Source organism: Lasioglossum baleicum, chromosome 8 (assembly GCF_051020765.1).
Source record: "Lasioglossum baleicum chromosome 8, iyLasBale1, whole genome shotgun sequence".
Lineage (NCBI taxonomy): Eukaryota > Metazoa > Arthropoda > Insecta > Hymenoptera > Halictidae > Lasioglossum > Lasioglossum baleicum.
This window is the reverse complement of record NC_134936.1, coordinates 5,073,409-5,094,711: the sequence shown is the minus strand read 5'-3', so window position 1 is coordinate 5,094,711 and position 21,303 is coordinate 5,073,409. Positions and strand designations below refer to the sequence as shown.

The 21,303-nt window shown below is 32.5% G+C and overlaps 1 protein-coding gene across 3 annotated transcripts in view; it reads right to left on the bottom strand.

Annotated features, from left to right (window-relative positions):
• The window catches only part of Drgx (Dorsal root ganglia homeobox), a 157,984-nt gene that overhangs the window by 38,250 nt on the left and 98,431 nt on the right, over nucleotides 1-21,303 (bottom strand). For all 3 annotated transcript variants that reach the window (XM_076429499.1, XM_076429500.1, XM_076429501.1), the window contains one exon: nucleotides 9,051-9,256. In XM_076429499.1, coding sequence (XP_076285614.1) covers nucleotides 9,051-9,256 — 206 coding nt within the window. The remainder of the gene's footprint in view (nucleotides 1-9,050; nucleotides 9,257-21,303) is intronic.

Below are 21,303 nucleotides of genomic sequence, written 5' to 3'. Positions count from 1 at the left end.
GGATAAAGCTTGCTACGGTTCGCGTTACTCCAACAAATGTATTGTAATTTTGTTTCCAGATATTTTCGTTAGATAGTAATGCTGATCTGTCAAATAAGAAAATTATTCAATTTATTATAAATGTAATATGAGGTTTTATAGTTTTCAATTTTTTAACCGATATATACTAATATTTCTTATACTCATTTATTCGCGTTGTTCAGTCTCAAATAAGTTACTTTACAAAATCCAAATTGTTTTATTGTTATTATATTTAACATTTTCACGATATCCTTCACTACATATAATTTTTATCTATTAAATTCTTAGTCAAGCTGATTTCAGTTTCTCGCATGGAGCATTTGTAACAATTTATAATTTTACACTATTTAAGTAATATGTATTTAAAATCATAATTTCATAAGCTTTTATTATTGTGATTTTTTCACTCTTTGGTAATCTTTGTTATAAGTAGACTGTGGATCTTTATGCATTTATAGCAAAATTGAGTAGTTGGAATTCAAGATTGAAGGAAAATTTTTAAAAATGAAGATGTCAATACATGATTTCTCCTCTATTAAAATCATTAAGGGAAGAAATTACATTCGAAAATTTTTATTTTGCATAGAGATCCGCAGTCTAGTTATAAAATTTTGGTATGGAACGTTGTGTGCCTATTACGGGAAGATAATCTCGATTCATTCGAACATATTTTTCAAAGAAAGTTGACTGAAAAAGATTTTTATAAAATATCTAATTACTTATAATTAGATACGTTTAAAAAGAAAAAGTGGAATCCTGACAAGACGGAGGCCCGCTGTTCATCTTGTCACATTAAATTTAAAATACAAATTTTCAAATAAAGAAGAATGAAGAACCATTCAAAACCATTCAAATAAGAACATATCATATTCGAGACTTTATCATTATTGGGATTCGGATTTTATGCATTTATTAATTAATTAATTGAATAAGAGACCAGAATTACAAATTAAATTGTAATTTAATTGAATAAAAGACCAGAATTACAAATTACATTGTAATTTCGTTGAATAAGAGACCAGAATTAAAAATTATATTGTAATTTAATTCAATGGAAGACCAGAATTACAGATTACATCGTAATTTAATTGAATAAGAGACCAGAATTACAAAGTACATTGTAATTTTATTGATTAAGAGACCAGAATTACAAATTACACTGTACATAATGTGATTGAATAAAAGGCCAGAATTACAATTTACATTGTAATTTCATTGCATGAGAGACCAGAATTACAAATAACATTGTAATTTAATTGAATGGAAGACCAGAGTATTACAGATTACATCGTAATTTAATTGAATAAGAGACCAGAATTACAGATTACATTGTAATTTAATTGAATAAAAGACCAGAATTACAATCTGCATTGTAATTTCATTGAATGAGAGACCAGAATTACAAATAACATTGTAATTTAATTGAATCGAAGACCAGAATTACAAATAACATTGTAATTTAATTGAATCGAAGACCAGAATTACAAATAACATTGTAATTTAATTAAATCGAAGACCAGAATTACAAATAACATTGTAATTGAATTGAATCCAAGACCAGAGTATTACAGATTACATTACGTAATTTAATTGAACAAGAGACCAGAATTACAAATAACATTGTAATTTAATTGAATGGAAGACCAGAATTACAGATTGCATTGTAATTGCGTTGAATAAGAGACCAGAATTTTAAATAATATCGTAATTTAATTGAATGGAAGACCAGAATTACAGATTGCATGGTAATTTAATTGAATAAGAGACCAGAATTACAAAGTACATTGTAATTTTATTGATTAAGAGACCAGAATTACAAATTACACTGTAATGTGATTGAATAAAAGGCCAGAATTACAATTTACATTGTAATTTCATTGAATGAGAGACCAGAATTACAAATAACATTGTAATTTAATTGAATGGAAGACCAGAGTATTACAGATTACATCGTAATTTAATTGAATAAGAGACCAGAATTACAGATTACATTGTAATTTAATTGAATAAAAGACCAGAATTACAATCTACATTGTAATTTAATTGAATATGAGACCAGGATTAAATTTACATTGTAATGTCATTGAATTATAAGAGATAATAATAAGAGAACAGAATTACAAATTACATTGCAGACCAGAATTACAGATACTATCGTAATTTAATTGAATGGAAGAGCAGAATTACAGATTGCATTAAAATTGCGTTGAATAAGAGACCAGAATTTTAAATAATATCGTAATTTAATTGAATGAAGAACAGAATTACAGATTACATCGTAATTTAATTGAATAAGAGACCAGAATTACAAAGTAAATTGTAATTTAATTGAATAAGAGACCAGAATTACAAATAACATTGTAACTTAATTGAATGGAACACCAAAATTACAAATTACCTTGTAATTTATTTGAACAAGAGACGGGAATTACTTATTACATTGTAATTTAATTGAATACAATCAAATAATTTAATAGAATGTAATTGAATTACTTTGTAATTGTAATTCATGGAGTAATTCAATTGTGATTCAACACAAGTCTGGTCCTGGGACACGCGCATGTGCTCTGGTGGCGGGTAGCTAACTCTCTGCACCGTGTGGAGAGAGGCGGCGAGCAAATGTCAGCCGTGTGCACTGCCAGAGCAGAGAGCAGAGAGCAGAGAGAGAGAGAGCAGAGAGAACCTGGCTCGACGATCTGGCCAGCATGGCGCGGCGATGATCCACCCCCGCATCTCTCTTTACCCGCACGGGGCTCTAATTGGAGTAGGAGAAGAGGACCGGGGCACTGCATAAACGCGCCTATTTGTCCATTATTTCAGATTCCCTTTGTCTTCCCTAATGAAACAATGAGTCTGCGCCGTAATTGCGTCATAGCCGTCCTGTCCCTACCTTCCTCCTCCTATTGTGTACACCGCTGCCTAGCATGGCCTTCTCGTCTTATAATCCGGACAATGCAGCGGGATAATACCCGTGCCCCTCCGCTGGACGCGACGCTGAAGGATTCTCTGCCAGACTGTTTTCCATTGTTCCTCCTTGTTTTTCGCGTTTCCTAAGCTTGTTTACCCGGCTTCTCCGTTCGTTCTTCTCGTGCCGATTCGACGGTGCTTTTTATCACATTCTTCCTATTTCGATGCGGACACTTTGACAACCGCTGTTGCTCCTACAGTGACTCATCTGATTGTTCGAACACCCTTTATATAGCAATAAGTACTTTAGTACTTTAGTACTTAATAAAACCTTCAGTTTTTTGAACTTCAGGTTCCAAAGAGAATTTTCAAAAAATTCGTTTTTACGACTTTTATATGAGACTGTACTGAACATTTTTTCCCGATAACCCGACAAATAATGTTTTGAGTTAATCTGTTCAAGATCATCTTGACTTCATGTTATAGTAGGCGATGTTAAGACCAGTTCAACGATCTATTATAGTTTAACCTTGAGATGAACCTTAAAAAATTGACCTAATCAAGCATAACGCCATCGTTATGTGCTAACAAATGTGGTTTGCTAGCCGTCAAGTTTAAGGGCTGCTTTTACCCTTTCAAAATGTGGATATTTTTTTTAATTGATCAAAATAGATAGAAATTTTTGTTGAATGCTTCAGACGACATATCTTCAATAAATAAGATATTTAATTGTGCATAGTTAATGAGAATAAAAAAGGACAATGCCCCATTGTTTATGATATTTGCTTTATTCAATTCTGGGGTGAAGAAAACCATACACTTCACCTATAAATTGAACTTGTATATCATATTATATTGAACCATACATTGACTGAAACTATAAATGTTACTTAACACAATTTGATCATAAACAGTTGTTGCACCTGTTTTTCGTTTAAAATTCCTTCGATTATTCATGATCGTAATAATAGTTGGTTTCCCTTCAATGTAGATGTTATTTAATCATTATTCGGTACTTCATTTGTCTCTACGACGGAAATAGTTTGTTTTGAATTTATAAACTCATTAATTTAGCGTTTGAAAATATTGCAAGTAATATTGATTGGTATTTCAGTGATCGTTTAATTAACGAAGAGAAATATGGAAAGGTATAATCCCTCGGGATGATTCCTCTTTCATCCGTGCGTGATACCCACTCACCAAATTGCGATATCATGCTGTTTATTATTTATTAATCCGTCATCAGATTAAATTCGACAGTCAAGCTTTATTATCTTTGTTCTCATTACACGATGCTTGTATTCATCGGTTAATTTTTCTTGCTTCCCGCTGTGGAATAAAATAAATTGAAAACAAACTAAGCATTTCGGATTTCAAAGAACACAAGTGCAGCATTTTAAAAGTATCATTATCATTAATAACAATTTTTAGGAAGAAAATGTACGTTTTATAAATGACTGCCATATTAGTGTGGTCTTCGGCGAAGAAAAAGGTTTAGATAAAGTCGTTAAACATTTATTCGCAATTAAATTCCCTGCAAAATAAAAGATTTTCTTATTTCGAAAAAATTTTATGACATTTTCAGAATATGTATAATTGATACGGGCCTACAAAATGTATTTTTTATATTTTCACTATGGGCCCACATAAAAAAGTTGTAGACAACAAATTTTAATAAATCCCCGTAATTCTAACCAATTGTAATTTTAAATAAAATACATTTTTATAGTCACCAACATCATGATTTTACTTAAAATATTAAATTTTTCTATCTCTTTCGACATAAATTTTATAACAGAAGAAATTTCGAACTAATTGCTTCAAATTTTGGGGAAAAATGTTATTAATCATTTAACTGGATTCGGTATTTTATGGAGAACCAGGAAACCAATTATTTTCTCCTTTTTATTGCATTTTAATATAAGCGTGGTTATTAAAAGTTTTTTTTCATGTATCTGATTTTTTCTACTTTTATTGTCATCGGAAGCAAGTGTGTATACTAAACTTCAGCAAGATTGGACTATGGGAAGATGTTTAAAATTCGATTACAAGATTTGACGCATACAACAACACGGCAAGTTAATACATATACAGGGTGAGTCCAAAGAAACAGAACACTTAAATATCTCCGTTACTTTTCGTTGTACAAAAAATCTTCTTAGGATAAAGTTACACTGTATAAAGGGCTACATGTAACGGTGTAAGGGAAAAATTTTCAAGCTCATTTTTTACAAGATTTCAAGGTCACGGATTTTTTTTTGATGGAATGAGGTATTTTTTAATACATCAATCGATGCAACTGGACATTCGTTATAAGAAAGTACTAACCTATGTATGTCGAAAAGTTAGTATAGTTCACGAGATATTTCAATTTAAATAACTCTAAAACATCATTACTGTCGCATTAAGACTTTACACAGTAAGTAAACGCTAACATCAATTTCAATTTCAACGTCAATTTTTCAATTTCAACTTCAATTTCAATATCAACTCTTACTCTTCATTTTCAACTTATTTTTCAATTTCAACTTCAATTTCAACTCTTCCACTTCAACTTCAATTTCTATTCTTCCATTTCAACTTCACTTTCTACTCTTCCATTTCAACTTCTATGTTTCAATTTCATTTCGTTAATATCAGCTTCAATTTCAATATCAATCCTTCAACTTCAATTTCAACGTCAATTTTTCAACTTCAACTTCAATTTTTCAATTTCATTTCGTTAATATCAACTTCAATTTCAATATCAACCCTTCAACCTCAATTTCAATTTCAACTCGTCAATTTCAACGTCAATTTTTCACTTTCTCAATTTCATTTCGTTAATATCAACTTCAATTTCAATATCAACCCTTCAACCTCAATTTCAATTTCAACTCGTCAATTTCAACGTCAATTTTTCACTTTCTCAATTTCAATTCGGTAATTTCAACTCTTCAATTTCAATTTCAACATTAAATTTTCCATTTCAACGTCATTTTCAACTTCAATTTCAACTCTTCCATTTCAACTTCAATTTCTACTCTTGCATTTCAACTCCAATTTTTCAATCCCATTTCGTTAATTTCAACTCTTCAATTCCACGTCAATTTTTCAATTTCAACTTCAATTTTTCAATTTCAACTTGAACTTCAATATCAACCCTTCATCTTAAATTTCAACTTCAATTTTTCAATTTCAACTCTTCAATTTCAATTTCAATTCGTTAATTTCAACTCTTCAATTTCAACGTCAATTTTTCAATTTCAATATCAACCCTGCAACTTAAGTTCAACTTCAATTTTTCAATTTCAACTCTTCAATTTCAATTTTTTAATTTCAACGTTAATTTCAATATCAACCCTTCAACTTCAACTCTTCATTTTCAACGTCAATTTTTCAATTTCAATTTCAACTCTTCAATTTACACTAGCAAGTAAACGCTAATAAATAACGCTAAATAAACGTCTTAGTACAATAGTAATGGTGTTTTAGAATTATTTAAATTGAAATATCTCCTGAACTATACTAACTTTTCGACATACATGGGTTAGTACTTTTTTATAACGAATGTCCAGCTGCATCGATTGATGTATTAAAAAATACCTTATTCTATTAAAAAAATATCAATGACCTTGAAATCTTGTAAAAAAAATGACCTTGAAAATTTTTTCCCTTACACCGTTACATGTGGCTCTTCAAACGGTGTAACTTTGTCCGAAGAAGTTTTTTTGTACAACGAAAAGTAACAGAGATAATTAGATGTTCTGTTTCTTCGGACTTACCCTGTATAAGCGTGGTATAATGTATACAGGCGACTCCTTGTGTGCAGAGAAAACCGCAGTCTACTTATTAACACTCGAAATTCGTAGGCTACTGTTCGCCTCCAAGAAGTCGTAGATAAATTGATCGTTAGGGGTGGATGATCCTGCGCTACAGCGGAAAATTAGCCCCGACATAATTCGGTCCGTATTTGTTTTCACATAGGGAAGGGAATTAAAAATCTGACATTGGCGATCGGATATCCTGCAGATGTTTCAACAGGATTTTAGGAGGGAATCGCTATTACTGCAGGGATTCGCTGCAGCGCGAATTACGCCGGTGCGAGTAAATATGGGCGGGAGGACGTAGCCAAGAGTACAAAGTAATCCCGGAGATTACCGGCTTATTCTGTCAGAAGATTATGTCAGGTCGAGGGTGTCAGCAGCTTCCTCGGGCATTGGCTGCACCCCAAAACTACTCCGTGCCTTGTGCTCTCTCACCCTTACGCCGACGATCCATCGCCACGTATCAACGAAACCGACTACCGAAATCAGTTGTTTTCTGATTTCTCGATAATGCAGAGATGGGGTTTTCCAGTAGTCAAAAGCGCCAGACACAGGTTTTGCACTTCGAATTCACCCTTTTGCAAGTCTAATACACCCTTCTCTCTGCAAATCAATTTCAACCTTCTACTATAAATAAAGTACTTTCTAGTAAATTTTTGTAAGCAAATAAAATGGAAATTAATTGTTGAGAAATTTTATTTATTTTTGGGAAGCAGGAGTAAAATAAAAAATGATTTCATCCCTTAATGATTTCGTTGCATTAAAAAAAACATTACAATATTTTAAAATTTTTCCCATCTTTTACTGTTTTATATTTCACACAGCTAATTTCCAATTGACTACCAATTAATTACCAATTGATTAAATTTGTAATGTATGAAAATGTAGAGTGTAATGTTTCCCCAGCCGTAATTACACCGTGCACGTGTGTCTAAATAAATATACTATTTAATCTAAATAAATAAATGATTAATTTCAAATATTCTTGATCGATGAAAATTTGCAGAAGGGAGAAATTGATTTGCAAAAGGGAGAAATTGATTTGCAAAAGAGTGAATTTGGAGTGCGAAACCTATGAACGACCAATCTAGGCCGTAATCGGCCTCAAAAGTCCTATTTTTATGTTTACTGCTGAATAACGCGAATTACGCCTTGTAAACGTAAAAATAGGAAATTTGATGGCGATTGCGGTCTAGATTGATCTTTTATCTAGCGCTTTTGACTACTGAAAAGCCCCATCTTTGCATTCTAGAGAAATGAGAACGCGTATCTCACACCCTTGGCAAGCCTGGAAACGAGTCTACCCCCTTCAGGGGTTGCACACTTTTAAACGGTTGGCAAAAATGAAAAATTCAACAACTCTTTTGGAAATAAAATTATGCTTCTTTAAAAATTCAATATGCACAGTGGATCCAGAAACTATTTACATTTCCGATTCGTGACTAATTGTCAATATTTAAATCGTGATAATTTCGTGAAAACAAGCCTTGTAAAACCTTGTAAATTGTAATTTTTGGAAAATCTTTTTTGCAGATCAATTAGTAAACCAATGCTTCTAATTGCTTACAAAACATCACGTCGTTTGGTACAATTATAAAAAAAGTTATACTGTTTTAAAGCGTGTTCAAATACTTTCGTGGTTCACTGTCGGTATTTACTTATTCGCAGAGTTGGGCACTAGTCGATTATAATTTTAATCAAGATTGATTGATTAACGTGTACGATTAAAAAAGTAATCATTGAAAAATCGGCGATTAATTCAATCGATTGATGAAATTAATCGTCATACGGTCTATCCATAAATTGTAATAAGGAGGGAGATTGAGACAGAGAGCGGAGATGGAGAATTGACAGAAATATATCTCAACAAAAACTCAGTTTACATTTTTTTCAGCATTCATACAGTTTTGATTCCGTATTTAATTTCGAAGTTTAAGCAGTTATGTAGTCATTAATCAATTATCCGATTGACGATTACAATTGAAAGGAATGTAATCGTTAAGCGCAATTAACGACTAAACTAGGAGATTAATTGTTAATTGCGATTAACGATTGAAGTAGAAATTTATTATTCATCAATCGTTGATTAAATTTTTGCCCAACTCTGCTTATTAGAAGTCATGCATTCGTTCGAATTTCCTGGAATCATTGCTTCGTCACTGACAATGTCTATGTATAGTGTAGCGAAATACTGATTAGACGTTCCCCCCCCCCCTAATTAACCAATTAGTGCCGGAGTCAGTGCGTATTACTCGAGTCTGTCTGTCTTCGGTGTCACGTTTCGGGTCTCATATTTATTTACGTTAGAACACTAACCTGAACTCTGGCCTCCGTGAGGTGAATCTTCATCGCTAGCTCTTCCCTAGTGAAGACATCCGGATAGTGTGTCTGCGCAAACGCCGACTCCAGTTCGTCGAGTTGTTGTTGGCTGAATGTAGTTCTGTTTCTCCTCTGCTTTCGTCTCACGAAGGAATCTTCGCCGACACCATGTAATGCGGGATGGTACGGAGAGTAACTTGTATCTGGAACACAAACGATCGTATAATTCAATTAACGAATCTATTTATAAATAGTCGGGAAACTGCTGTCAGGTTTATGGAAATTCAAATTCGTAAGAATTAACCATCGCTCAACGAAGCGAAGAGACATTTATAATTATATTGGGTCTGGGAAAAAGAGAGAGAGTTTGTGGCGTTTTTCCCGATAGATGACATCAATTGCAGATAACTCAGGAAACACGGATCGCAGCGATACCACTAAACGTTCGTTGGAAAGGTGACACTTCGAGCGTTACTTTGAGTGTATAAACATCGAAATTGGTGCAGTGGTTGGAAAGTTGTTTGCGTTTGAAAATGGAAAAAAGTAATGCAAAATTGCGCTATATTTTGCAATATTATTACGACAAAGGGAAGAACGCTGCGCAGGTTTATGAACAAATTTGTGCTGTGTACGGTGAAGGTACTTTATTAAAATCTACTGCGCGGAAATGATTCGATCGCTTTCGTTCTGGTAATTTTGATGTGAAAGATGAGTCACGCTCTGGTTGTCCAATCACTGAAAAAGCTGATGAAATTCTTGAAAACGTCCAGCAAGATAAGCATATCAGCAGTGTCCATATTGGTATGGAGCTAGGCATTGACCACAAAACTGTTTTGAACCATTTACACAAAGCTGGCTACAAAAAGAAGCTCGATGTATGGGTGCCTCGTGAGTTAACATTGAAAAATTTAATGGATCGACAACTTTGGCGACCCGTCAAAAATTGCGAGAGCTTGGTTAGGAAGTTTTGTTGCATACACCATATATGTATGTAGTCCAGACATAGCACCCTCTGACTATCACTTGTTTCGATCTCTGCAGAACTCTCTCAAGGGAATGAAGCTGCTTTCAAAAGAAGCATGTGAAAACCACTGAATTCAGTTTATTAACCAGAAACCACAGAAGTTCTTCACCGATGGCACCATGGCTCTACCCGAAAAATGGCGAAACATTGTCGATAATAATGGAGCATATTTGGTTTAAATAAATTCATTTTCACACTATAAGAAAACCAGTTGTATTTTACTAAAAAAACGCCACAAACTTTTTCCCAGACCCAATATTTACCTTTTATAAAGGGTGTCCCAAAATGACCTGACATTTTAAATTGCGCGCCATTTTTTTGTGGCGAACATAATGTACTTATCTTTGACAATTGGCATCAGGAAGTATGGAGGTTTAGTCATGGAGAATTACACGATCGAGCAACACATAGAAATTGTGAAAATTCACTCGCAAAAATGGTGAAAATTTTGCAGAGACAGTCCGAAACGTTCGCACGTCTTTTGGTCATCATGGCGCAGCATCTCGCAACACAGTGGTGCATTTAATCACAAAATTCGACATTATTGTTTATTTACGGAGCCATTGAGTTGAAAATGCGTCCCATCGCTGAAGATGATTTTCTTCGAAAAATCACCATCAATTTGTTGATGCTCCAATATCCAATTGGCGAATGTAAATCTGTTAAAATTTATACTTGTATGATAGTTTGATATGTATACTACAATAATAAAAGCAAAATTAGTAAATCACCGTATTATTGTTGGCAAGACTGTCAAAACATTCCAGTAACCACATTTTGTTTTTCTGTGTTAGCCAATTGCTACAAATTATAACCTCAAAATATCGAGTTCTTTCTTAAAGTGTGCATAAATGATGTTAGTATCTTGTTATATATGATATTATCAGTATGCCCGTAACTGGAAATGGTAGGTTTACGTTTCCTTCACACACTTTATGATATATTTTATGAACTGATACTTTTTAAGGAAAATTATTCGAATGTCGTAAGGTTTACAAAATTTGCACGCATTTGCACGCGTTGCGAAGTATTTAATTTAAAAGCTTACTTCATCTCCATAAACGGCAAAGAGAAAACGCGATCCCCCGCAATCCCATTATCATTTTATTTTAATATTTTAGTAAACGTTGTTCTTAAAGTTGTTCGAAGAATGGTTCAAATTGAAGAATTTGAAACGAGATGATTGCGTTAGCGAGTTATTAGAGGCTGTTTTTATCGGAAGGAATGTGAGCGGACACAATATTGAAGGAATTTTAGAGAACTTTATCGAAAATATTGAGAAACGTTGGAAAATAGGCCATAATTATAAAGATAGATTTCTGTCAAAGAATAAGACTTGGTTAGAATCGACCATAGTATTCCCCTTTAATGAGACTGACATTCACAAAATTGAACCCGCAAGAGTTGGAAGGCTATTAAAAAATTTTAATGAATGTAGTATTAGATTAATAATTATTATATTAATAAACAAGTAGTCAGCATTGTAAATTATGTTTTATTTACTTTACTCAAAAATTCGAAAGTAATTTTTACACAATATGTCAATTTTTTCCTCCCACAATAATTAATTCGCACTAGAACTAACTTCTAGACCACTGTGAGTCTCTGCAAAATGTTCACCATTTTTGTAGCGAATTTTCACAATTTCTGTGCGTTGCTCGATCGTGTAATTCTCCACGACTAAACCTCAATACTTCCTGAGTCCAGTTGCCAAAGATTAGTACTTTCTATGTTCGCCACAAAAAAGAATGGCGCGCAATTTAAAATGTCAGGTCATTTTGAGACACCCATTATATACGATAACATTTACGGTTAAGTTTATCAAATAACCACTCTGGTTATTTTATCTGTTACTTATACTTCACTGTTATTAAATTTAGGAATTGTCATTATACTTGTAATATCTTTATTATACGATAATTTCTAGCCTGACATTTATTCAGAATGTTTTAATAATAGTAGATTTTGGAACCCTTTATTTAATACAATAGTGATAACAGAAATGATGCTCTTTTAAAATAGTAATAATGTAATTGGTGGGCGATGATTAGATTACGGATTTTTATGCATTCATGAAGAAATTAGCTAGGTAAAATATAAAACAGGAAAAGTTGAGAAAAATTTGAGTATAGTGTAACATTGTTTTTAATGCAAGAAAATCATTAAGGGATGATATCAATTTTTATTTTAATCCTTCTTCCTACAATCAATGCAGAACATTTTCATTTTGCATAAAGATCCGCAGTCTAGTGATATATTTATAAAATGATGCAAAATTTACCAATACTATTTACAAAATTGTACCTTTCTATGTAAAAATCGCTTCTGCTGATTAGGTTTCGAAAAAAATGTACTTATTCGAGATAACAAGAACATTTTTGAAATTCATACATCATTTAAATAACTGCAATTCAGCGAGTACAATAAACAAGTAAAGAATATTTTGCAAATCGTCCCTTTTCCCCCGTACAATCCAAAAACTCGAAAAGAAGTTCACATTAATTATACGACTACCTAATAGATATGATAATATTAGATGATTGCATAAGTTCGTGCCCGATTTTTATAGATGTCCATCATTCATAGATGATTTCTAATTGTAGAAAAGAATGGTGACTATATAATTTTATTTTTCTAATTCTAGAAAAGAATGGAGACTATATAATACTTTTTCTAATTGATAAAAAGAATGGTGACTATATAATTGATTAATAAAACTGTACTCTTGAAAATTTAACCAATGAATTTTATTTTCAATTCCGGCACGAACCAATGCAATCATCTGATCTTTACGTTTCAGTCAAAAGTCAAAATAAGCCTGCATCTATCATGCGAGGCTTGCCAATTTATATTCCTTTCGACTGAAAATTCATGTTGGTTAACATTATGAGTGCCACGCACCATCATATATGTATTTGGCCGACACAATATTTCTCCCAAGCTTGAAGATCAATTTTTATTAATTAGTAGAGGTGTGCCAGACGATACGGGAATTTCCGAAAATGTTCGGGTATTCCCGAAAATATTCGGGTATTCCCGAAAATATTCAGGAATCCCGAATATATTTGGGATTCCCGAAAATGTCCGGGAATCCCGTGGATGTGTTCGGGATCTCTTAAAATGCTGGGATTCGAAAACGTGTCTTGGTTTCTTGAATATGACCATAGTGTTTGATTTATCTAAATAAAACGTAAAGTTTCATTTTAATTGATAATTTATAACTAGACAGCGGATGTTTATGCAAATGCTTATTTTTATAGAAAGTAGGTAAAGTTATGGAACTTGGACAGAAATTTACGTTGTTAAAACTTAACCAAACTCTGTATGCACCCACTATTGAAGGACCAAACGAAATTAATGCAAGATATTGGAAAAAATACACATATGCACCAATTACGTCCTGTGATCTTGAAAGGACAATTCCATAGTACAAATTAGTCTTCAGCGGGAAAAGACATCAACTTACCGTTGACAATATGGAAAAAATTATAATTACATATTGTAATGCACAAGTTACAGCAAACAATAAATGAAAACACAGTATACATTGTATAATTAAAAACTAAGATATACATATAGTATATACATAGTTTTATTTTAAATTGTCGTGTAAAAAAATTAATTTCTCTACATTTGTTGCCAATAGCTTGGTTCTTTTGATGGTAACAATATTTCCAGTTGTTGAAAACAGCCTTTCGCTAGTTGTTTGTGTACTTGGTATAGCGATGTAACGTTTTGCAGCAACTGATAATATAGGATATCTTTCTGAGTTTTCCTTCCACCATTTTATAATATTCTCAGAGATCCCGAACACATTCACGGGATTCCCGGACATTTTCAGCAATTCCTGTACCGCTTCGCACACCTCTATTAATTAGATTATTATTAAATAAATCCAATTTGATTAGGATCTACGAGACGTGAGAATGTTACAAAAGTCATTGTTATGATAATCTTGTTTCGTTTCTATTGGATGTGTCTCTAGTATTCTTGTACTATTAACACTAAAACTACCGGTCACTGAAAGCGATAAAGATGTTTCAGCTTACAAGAATTGCAAGGCTCTATTTATTTAGTTTTAGTGCAATTTTTAACACAATGTGTGCTTGGATAAAGAAATTTATCCAATCAATTTCAATGCAAGCAACGTCATAATCTCAACAATTGTAAAATGAAAAATATGAAACCGGTAGTGGTATAGATTTAGTGTTAAATAAATTGTGTAGACTTTGTGTATCTTTTATGCGTAGACTGCGGATCTTTATGCAGTTATGGAGAGATTGGCTGGGCGATATATAAAAAGGTAAGAAATTAGAAAAATTTCAGAAGATTATTGTAATGTTGTTTTTGATGCAATAAAGACATTAAGGGATGAGATCAATGTTTATCTACTCCCGCTTTCCACAATCAATGCAGAACATTTTATGGGCATTGTTGTGGTACTCAACAGTGTAAAGAATATTATTGCATAAAGTCTGCAGTGTATTTATGAATAATAAGTTCTTTCGAATAAATCTACAATTGTATAAACGATAAATTTCCGAGTTGCAAAATGAAAAACTCGTGCACGAGCGTTTGAAAATCACGAAGCGTTCGTTACACATTTAAACAAAAATGGCTGTGCCGTCTCATGGGTGATTGAAGCGCGCGCAGACAAAAGGACCAAGGGGGATGAAGAGAAACGATGGTATTGGCCGCGCGTAGATCCGCAATCCAGTGGGGGGTAAACGTTACGAAACCCAGAGAACCGCTTATTAATGATGCAAAGCAATCAGTGCAATTAATTACCGCGGCGCTAAGCCGAGGCTTAGCGAAAAACACAAATTAATTTCCTAAGCTCATAAAAATTCATGCGGCTCGTTCGGTGTCGAACAACAGGCCACCTCCAACGAGCTCCGATATCGACTACACTAGATTCTATCGAGCTCGTGTGTGCTCGATGTATTCACTTGCTAAATCCCATTGGATTACGAATTTTCGCCCATTCTCCCGTCACAGATATGAATAGACTATATTTACGCGTTTTTTTTACATTTATCAAAAATAGTCCTACAAATGTCTGGAACGTTTGCATAGGTTCCATTTAAAGCACGAACCAGCAAATCTTTTTTTAAAAAATCTGTTTGTCTGTGTGTTTTTAAAACTATCTGTTAAATGTGAACGTTTTTCTACAACATATTTTTTGTTCATCAATATTAAAAGAGTTTTCAATGATTGTTAATAATAAACATTTTAGTTCGAACAAAATCTATAAAATGTGCACATTTTTCTTCAACATATTTTTGTTCATCAATATTAAAAGGGCTTTCAATAATTGTTGATAATAAACATTTTGGTTTGAACAAAATCTGTAAAATGTGCACATTTTTCTGTGACAGGAACATATATTTCGTTCATCTATATGAAAAGAGTTTTCAATAATTGTTGATAATAAACATTTTGGTTTGAACAGAATCTGTAAAATGTGCACATTTTTCTTCAACATATTTTTTGTTCATCAATATTAAAAGAGCTATCAATGATTGTTGATAATAAACATTTTGATTCGAACAGAATCTGTAAAATGTGCACATTTTTCTGCAACACATATTTTGTTCGTTCAATATTAATAGAGCTTTCAATGATTATTGATATTAAACATTTTGATTTGAACAGAATCTGTAAAATGTGAACAATAAAAAATTTGTATGTAATGTTAGCGTCTGCGAATTTTTTCAATAGATTTATTTCAATTTTCATACAACCGAAAATTTGTTTGGTAGTAATAACAATCAAACGAAACTACTATATATATTGTCATTATTAGACTGCGAATCTTTATGCATTTATAGCAAAATCGACTAGATGAAATTCAAAATTAATGAAAAATTTTCGAAATAGAAGATGTCATTATATGTATGATTTCTCCTTTGTTAAAATCATTAAGGAAAGAAATAGCAATCAATTCAGTTTCTATTTCTTCCAATCGATGCAGACAATTTTTATTTTGCATGAAGATCCGCAGTGTAGTCATTATATAAATCATTGTATTAAAAATGGTTTATTTTTTTTTAGAGAGTACTTAATACTCTCTTTATTTAAAAATATTTATCAATTACAGAATTACGAACTTTTAAGATTTTCTTTCAAGAAAACTGTTAAACCGCTTGCACTGTGATTTTGCACACATATTTACCAGCATTGGAAGTACATGTCTGATTTTATTAAAGTAAAACTATAATGAAAATTACATATTTTTTTATAATATCTTTAAAACTGTTCTGTGCTAATATATGTATAAAAATAGTAATATGAACACTTTCAAACAATGTACCTAGTGGAACAGTTGTTTTTTATACGAAAAATTAAAAATGATATTTGAATGGTCATGAAAATTCCAAAATCTCTGACTAATAAAAAACAACAAAAACTTTCTCGAATATCTGACAATTGTATAATTAATATTCGTAATGTTTATGTAACGTCTGCGAATCTTTTCAGTAGATTTATCTCAATTTCAGACATTTCTACCGCAGGCACTGTTTCCCATTTGTTTTTAAACCGATAAAGATAAAAAACTCGTCGACCGGGGGAAGATAAAATTCACATTAGTTGGGAACAAGTCTCCCACGGCGGAAACGAACTTTCGTAACCAGCGCGGAACAATTACACCGTTGAGCAAACTCATATCGTGTCACTGTCCAATAGTCTCCGGCCTCTGCAAAATTAATACGACCGTTCGCGAGGATTTTCGCGTGTGGTATATATGTATAACGGTGCAATTAAATTTCTCGCGATCGATGTCCTGTCCTCGCGTTTAATGGCAGACTTCTCATCCCGGAAAATATGTATATCCCCTCGGAAACATTTTCCGTAATTACCTCGATTTGTTTATGGATCGCTAATTTTCAATTTGGGCTTGCACTTTTCCTGCAGAATTTTTTTCGATGTTGTCGCCAACGTACTGCAATTTATCGAATCTCGATAATGCCGAAACGAAATTTACCAACGAAACATTTTACGTTTGGCAGCGTTTCCATCTTACTCTTTGGTTGTTTCGTAAAACCATTTAGCAAAGAACACAACATTATTCGGATATACACGTATACACGGATACAGTGACTCGGATTAATATTTGGACGCTCTAAAAAACACGATAACTGTTTTCATATTTTACTATATGATTTGAACTGTTTTGGAAAGCTAGAGCAATTAGTTTACTACAGGATGTGACAAGAAATTTTCAGAAAGTTTGATCCCAACATGTTTAATAAAATGTAAACAATATTTTGAATAATGGTACAGAAATTTTTAATATTATTCCTAATTTATCATGAAATAATAATATGTTATTATTTTATGAAAGAAAATAACATGTTTTGAATACAAAAAGAAAATGGAGGCCCTGAAAACCTAATACGACATAAGAAAGTCTGGATAAAAAACGGATGGACTTTTAAAAAAATTTTTTTTGAATAATGCATTGTCATCCAGTTCTGAGCTATGTTTAAAATTTCAAGCCTCTAGCTCATCGGGAAGTTAGTTCAAAATCAATTGCAAAATTTGCCACCGAACAAACAGACAAACAGACACACAAACAAACAAGAAAGCGAGCTAATAAAAACGTGGTAATAAAATGGATAACATTTTGTTCATCGAAAAGGAACCATATACTAAGTACTGCGTACCTATTACTGCGGATTAGGGTGCATTTCTAGTGGAGCAGCGAGGTGAGCTGTGCGGTGAAAAAAAAGAAAAACAAAGAAAATACATATATACTTTTTTATTAGTATGTGTCGAAATGTTGTCAGGAATGCTGGTTTCTTTTCACCGCGCCGCGCCGCTATCATCGATGCTCGCAGCTCCACTAATGCACAAATCCACACTAAGTGAACTTTGAAAGCGGATATCTCGGAAACTATGTGAGATAGCGAAAAACTGAATTCAATCAATCTTGTGGCACATTTTGTCAGCTTTAATTTTGTATAGAATGGTCTTATCGCTAGAACGCATAGTTTCCGAGATATAAGCGGAAAACCGAAAAAGGGGACCTTCTACGTACCCCCCTGCACCCCGCTCACCTTCTAGGAGTGGGGACTTTTTGTATGTTTACCTCCTCACTAGTCCAAACAAAGATCCAAAGTTAAAAATTGTGTTCCTTCAATTTCCCGTTATAATCTTTTTATAGATTAAATTTTAAATGATTAAACCTTTTATTAATTCTAACCCCGAAGTCACATTAGTCACATAAAAAAAACTAAATACATTCTTTTCACCTATATTTGAATACTATACATTAAATCTAATAATTGTCATTATATACTTTTAATATCTTTATACGATAAAGATATAATAATAATAGTAGATTTTACAACCGTAATTTAACAATTGTTTTGTATATATGTAATAATACAATTGATAAAGAAATTAGTTGGGTGAAATATAAAACAGGAAAAGAATGAGACAAATTTAAGAATAGTGTAACGTTGTTTTTAATGCAACAAGATCATTAAGGGATGATAGCAATTTTTATTTTACTCCTGCCTCCCACAATCAATGCAGAGCATTTTCATTTTGCATCTAAATGCAATCTAATTATCACTAGACTGTGGATCTTTATGCAAAATAAAAAATGTGCGCATTGGTTGCAGGACACCGAAGCCAAATAAAAATTGTATTCTACTTTTAATTATGGTACTAAGTAAGCCGAAACTAATACATTGATGTCCTTAAATGTTTAAATTGGTTTAAAATGGTTAAATTGTACAGTCTAGCGATAATTAAAGAACGATGCAAAAACCAATACTACTTACATAAATGTACCTTTTACATATAGAGGAATCGCTTCTGCTGGTTGAGTTTCGGAAAAAATGTACTCATTCGAGATAACAAAAACATTTCTGAAATTCATACATCGTTTAAATAACTGCAATTCAGCGAATACAATAAACAAGTATAGAATATTGCGAATCATCCGTTTTCCCACGTACAAAAAACATGAAACTCTATATTTTGATTCCACGGAAACCAATCAAACGTATTTATGGTTCCATATTAATTAAGGTGATATCCTTTATTTTATTTTGGTATTTTCGATGAGAAAATATCGAAGGATGTGTATGTAGAAATAAAATTTGTTTTAGAAATGCGTTTACACAAAGTTCTTTTAACTGAAACATTTTTCTCTTACGTAAACTGATTCGTTTAATTACAGGAATAAACATTCAAATGTTCATAATTTTGTTAAAATAACATTTTATAACGTGTATTCCGCTGATCAGTATACAATTTCGAGCTAAGAATGTAAAAACATTTTTAGTGTGTTTATGGTTTTCTCCATTGTCACACGGCTTCGTTCAACTAATTTACAAATCATTTTATCTTGTGAAGTCTTTTATAGAGAGCCAGTTGCGTATTGGGAATTCGAGAATAAATACCAAGCTGAAAATGGAAAAACAGAATAGAAAATTGTAAAAGAAACTTATAATAGTTGCAAATTGACACTAACTCACGATAATAAATGTTTATACAACCGAACATGTTTCCAGTCTTTTTGATAGCAACTAGAATCAAAGGAAACTATATTGTAATTATATTAATCATTGTATTAAAAATGGTTTATTTGAAAGAATTACAGAATTATGAATTTTTAAGGTATTTCTCTCAAGAAAACAATTAAACCACTTGCATTGCGATTTTGTACACATATTTACCAGCATTTCCAGTATACGTATGTCTGATTTTGTTAAAGCAAAAATAATGAAAATTACAGATTTTTGTATAAAGTATTTTTAGAAAAACGTCAATCATGAAGGATTGAATGAATAATAAACGTTTTTTATCCATCTGTATGAATGTACACTCCGGGACAAAAAGATAGCACATCGTCTATTTTTCCTCATTTAGTACATTAAACTGAAGAAAATGAATATCTTAACATGTCAACATATTTTGACATGGCTGTACATGCAATAGACTGAATATCATCCACAATATTTACGTCAATAGAATTTTCGACATGAAAACGTAAATACTGGGGCCCACAAGCGGGACAAAATGATAGCACAAATAGCAGTTTTACATTTGTCAGTTGTGCAGAAGTTACTGAAGAGCAAACATTTATTGCAAAACGTAATTGATAAAGTAAAGATTATTTTAAAAAACAACATACTAAATCGTTAAGATTGGGTCGTGGAAAAGAACTACCTTAAGGAAAGGAAGAACAAGATTGAATTACACAAATATCAAAAACTGTAAATAGATGCCGAAAAGTTATTATGAGCTTGTTAAATTATCCTGAAAATTACGGGAAAATGAAGAGTTCTGGGCGCCCACAAAGTTTAACTGCCCGTGAAAAACATGCAACATTGAGAACAGCATCAAATTCGCGGATGACTGCAAGACAAATCGCCGAAAGTGTTGGCGTAAACAGTAACGGAAAGAACGTACGTTGTGTTTTACAAAAATGCAAGCACTTAGCGCGAAGAAAATTGCAAAAGAAACCTTGGTTAAAGATGGAGCATAAAACGTTCCGCTTACAATTTGCCCAAAAGTATATAAATATGAGGAGAAAGCGGTAAAGAGTCATATTTACTGACGAAAAGAGATTTAATTTCGATGGTCCAGACGGCGTACGCTATTGCTAGCATGATTTGAATGGAGAACAGCAATTTTTAAGCCGTCGCCAAATTGGAGGCGGCTGTATGATAAATTGGGGCCGATATTGGATATTGGGGTAAAACAGAAATCAAATTTATAAAAGGACAAATGAATAGTGAACGGTATATTGAAATGATAAATGAATAACTAAACACGTATGCTGTAAGAATTGCTGCAAATAAACACATTTTACAATAAGGTAATGTCGCAGTCCACGCGGCGAAAGCGGTCAGGAAATACTTTTCTTCCAAAATTATTCGTGTTTTGGAGTGGTCAGCAAGATCTCCAACCTCAATATTATTAAAAATTGTTGGGGACATCTTGCCAAAGCTGTGTACGAAAATGACAAACAATTCCCAAATATTAGCAATTTAAAATAGTGCATTTTGGACGGTTGGTTAGCTCTAAAGGACGTCCTACAAAATATTGAATTCTGTTATATTTCAAGTTTTTCGTTAAGTGTGCTATCATTTTGTACCTCTATTTTTCGTTAATAATTCTACTTTATTCAATAAAAATAGATAAGTGAATGAAGCTTTGTTTCATTTCATTCATATATGTTGAGAAAGACACACTAAAAATATCTGT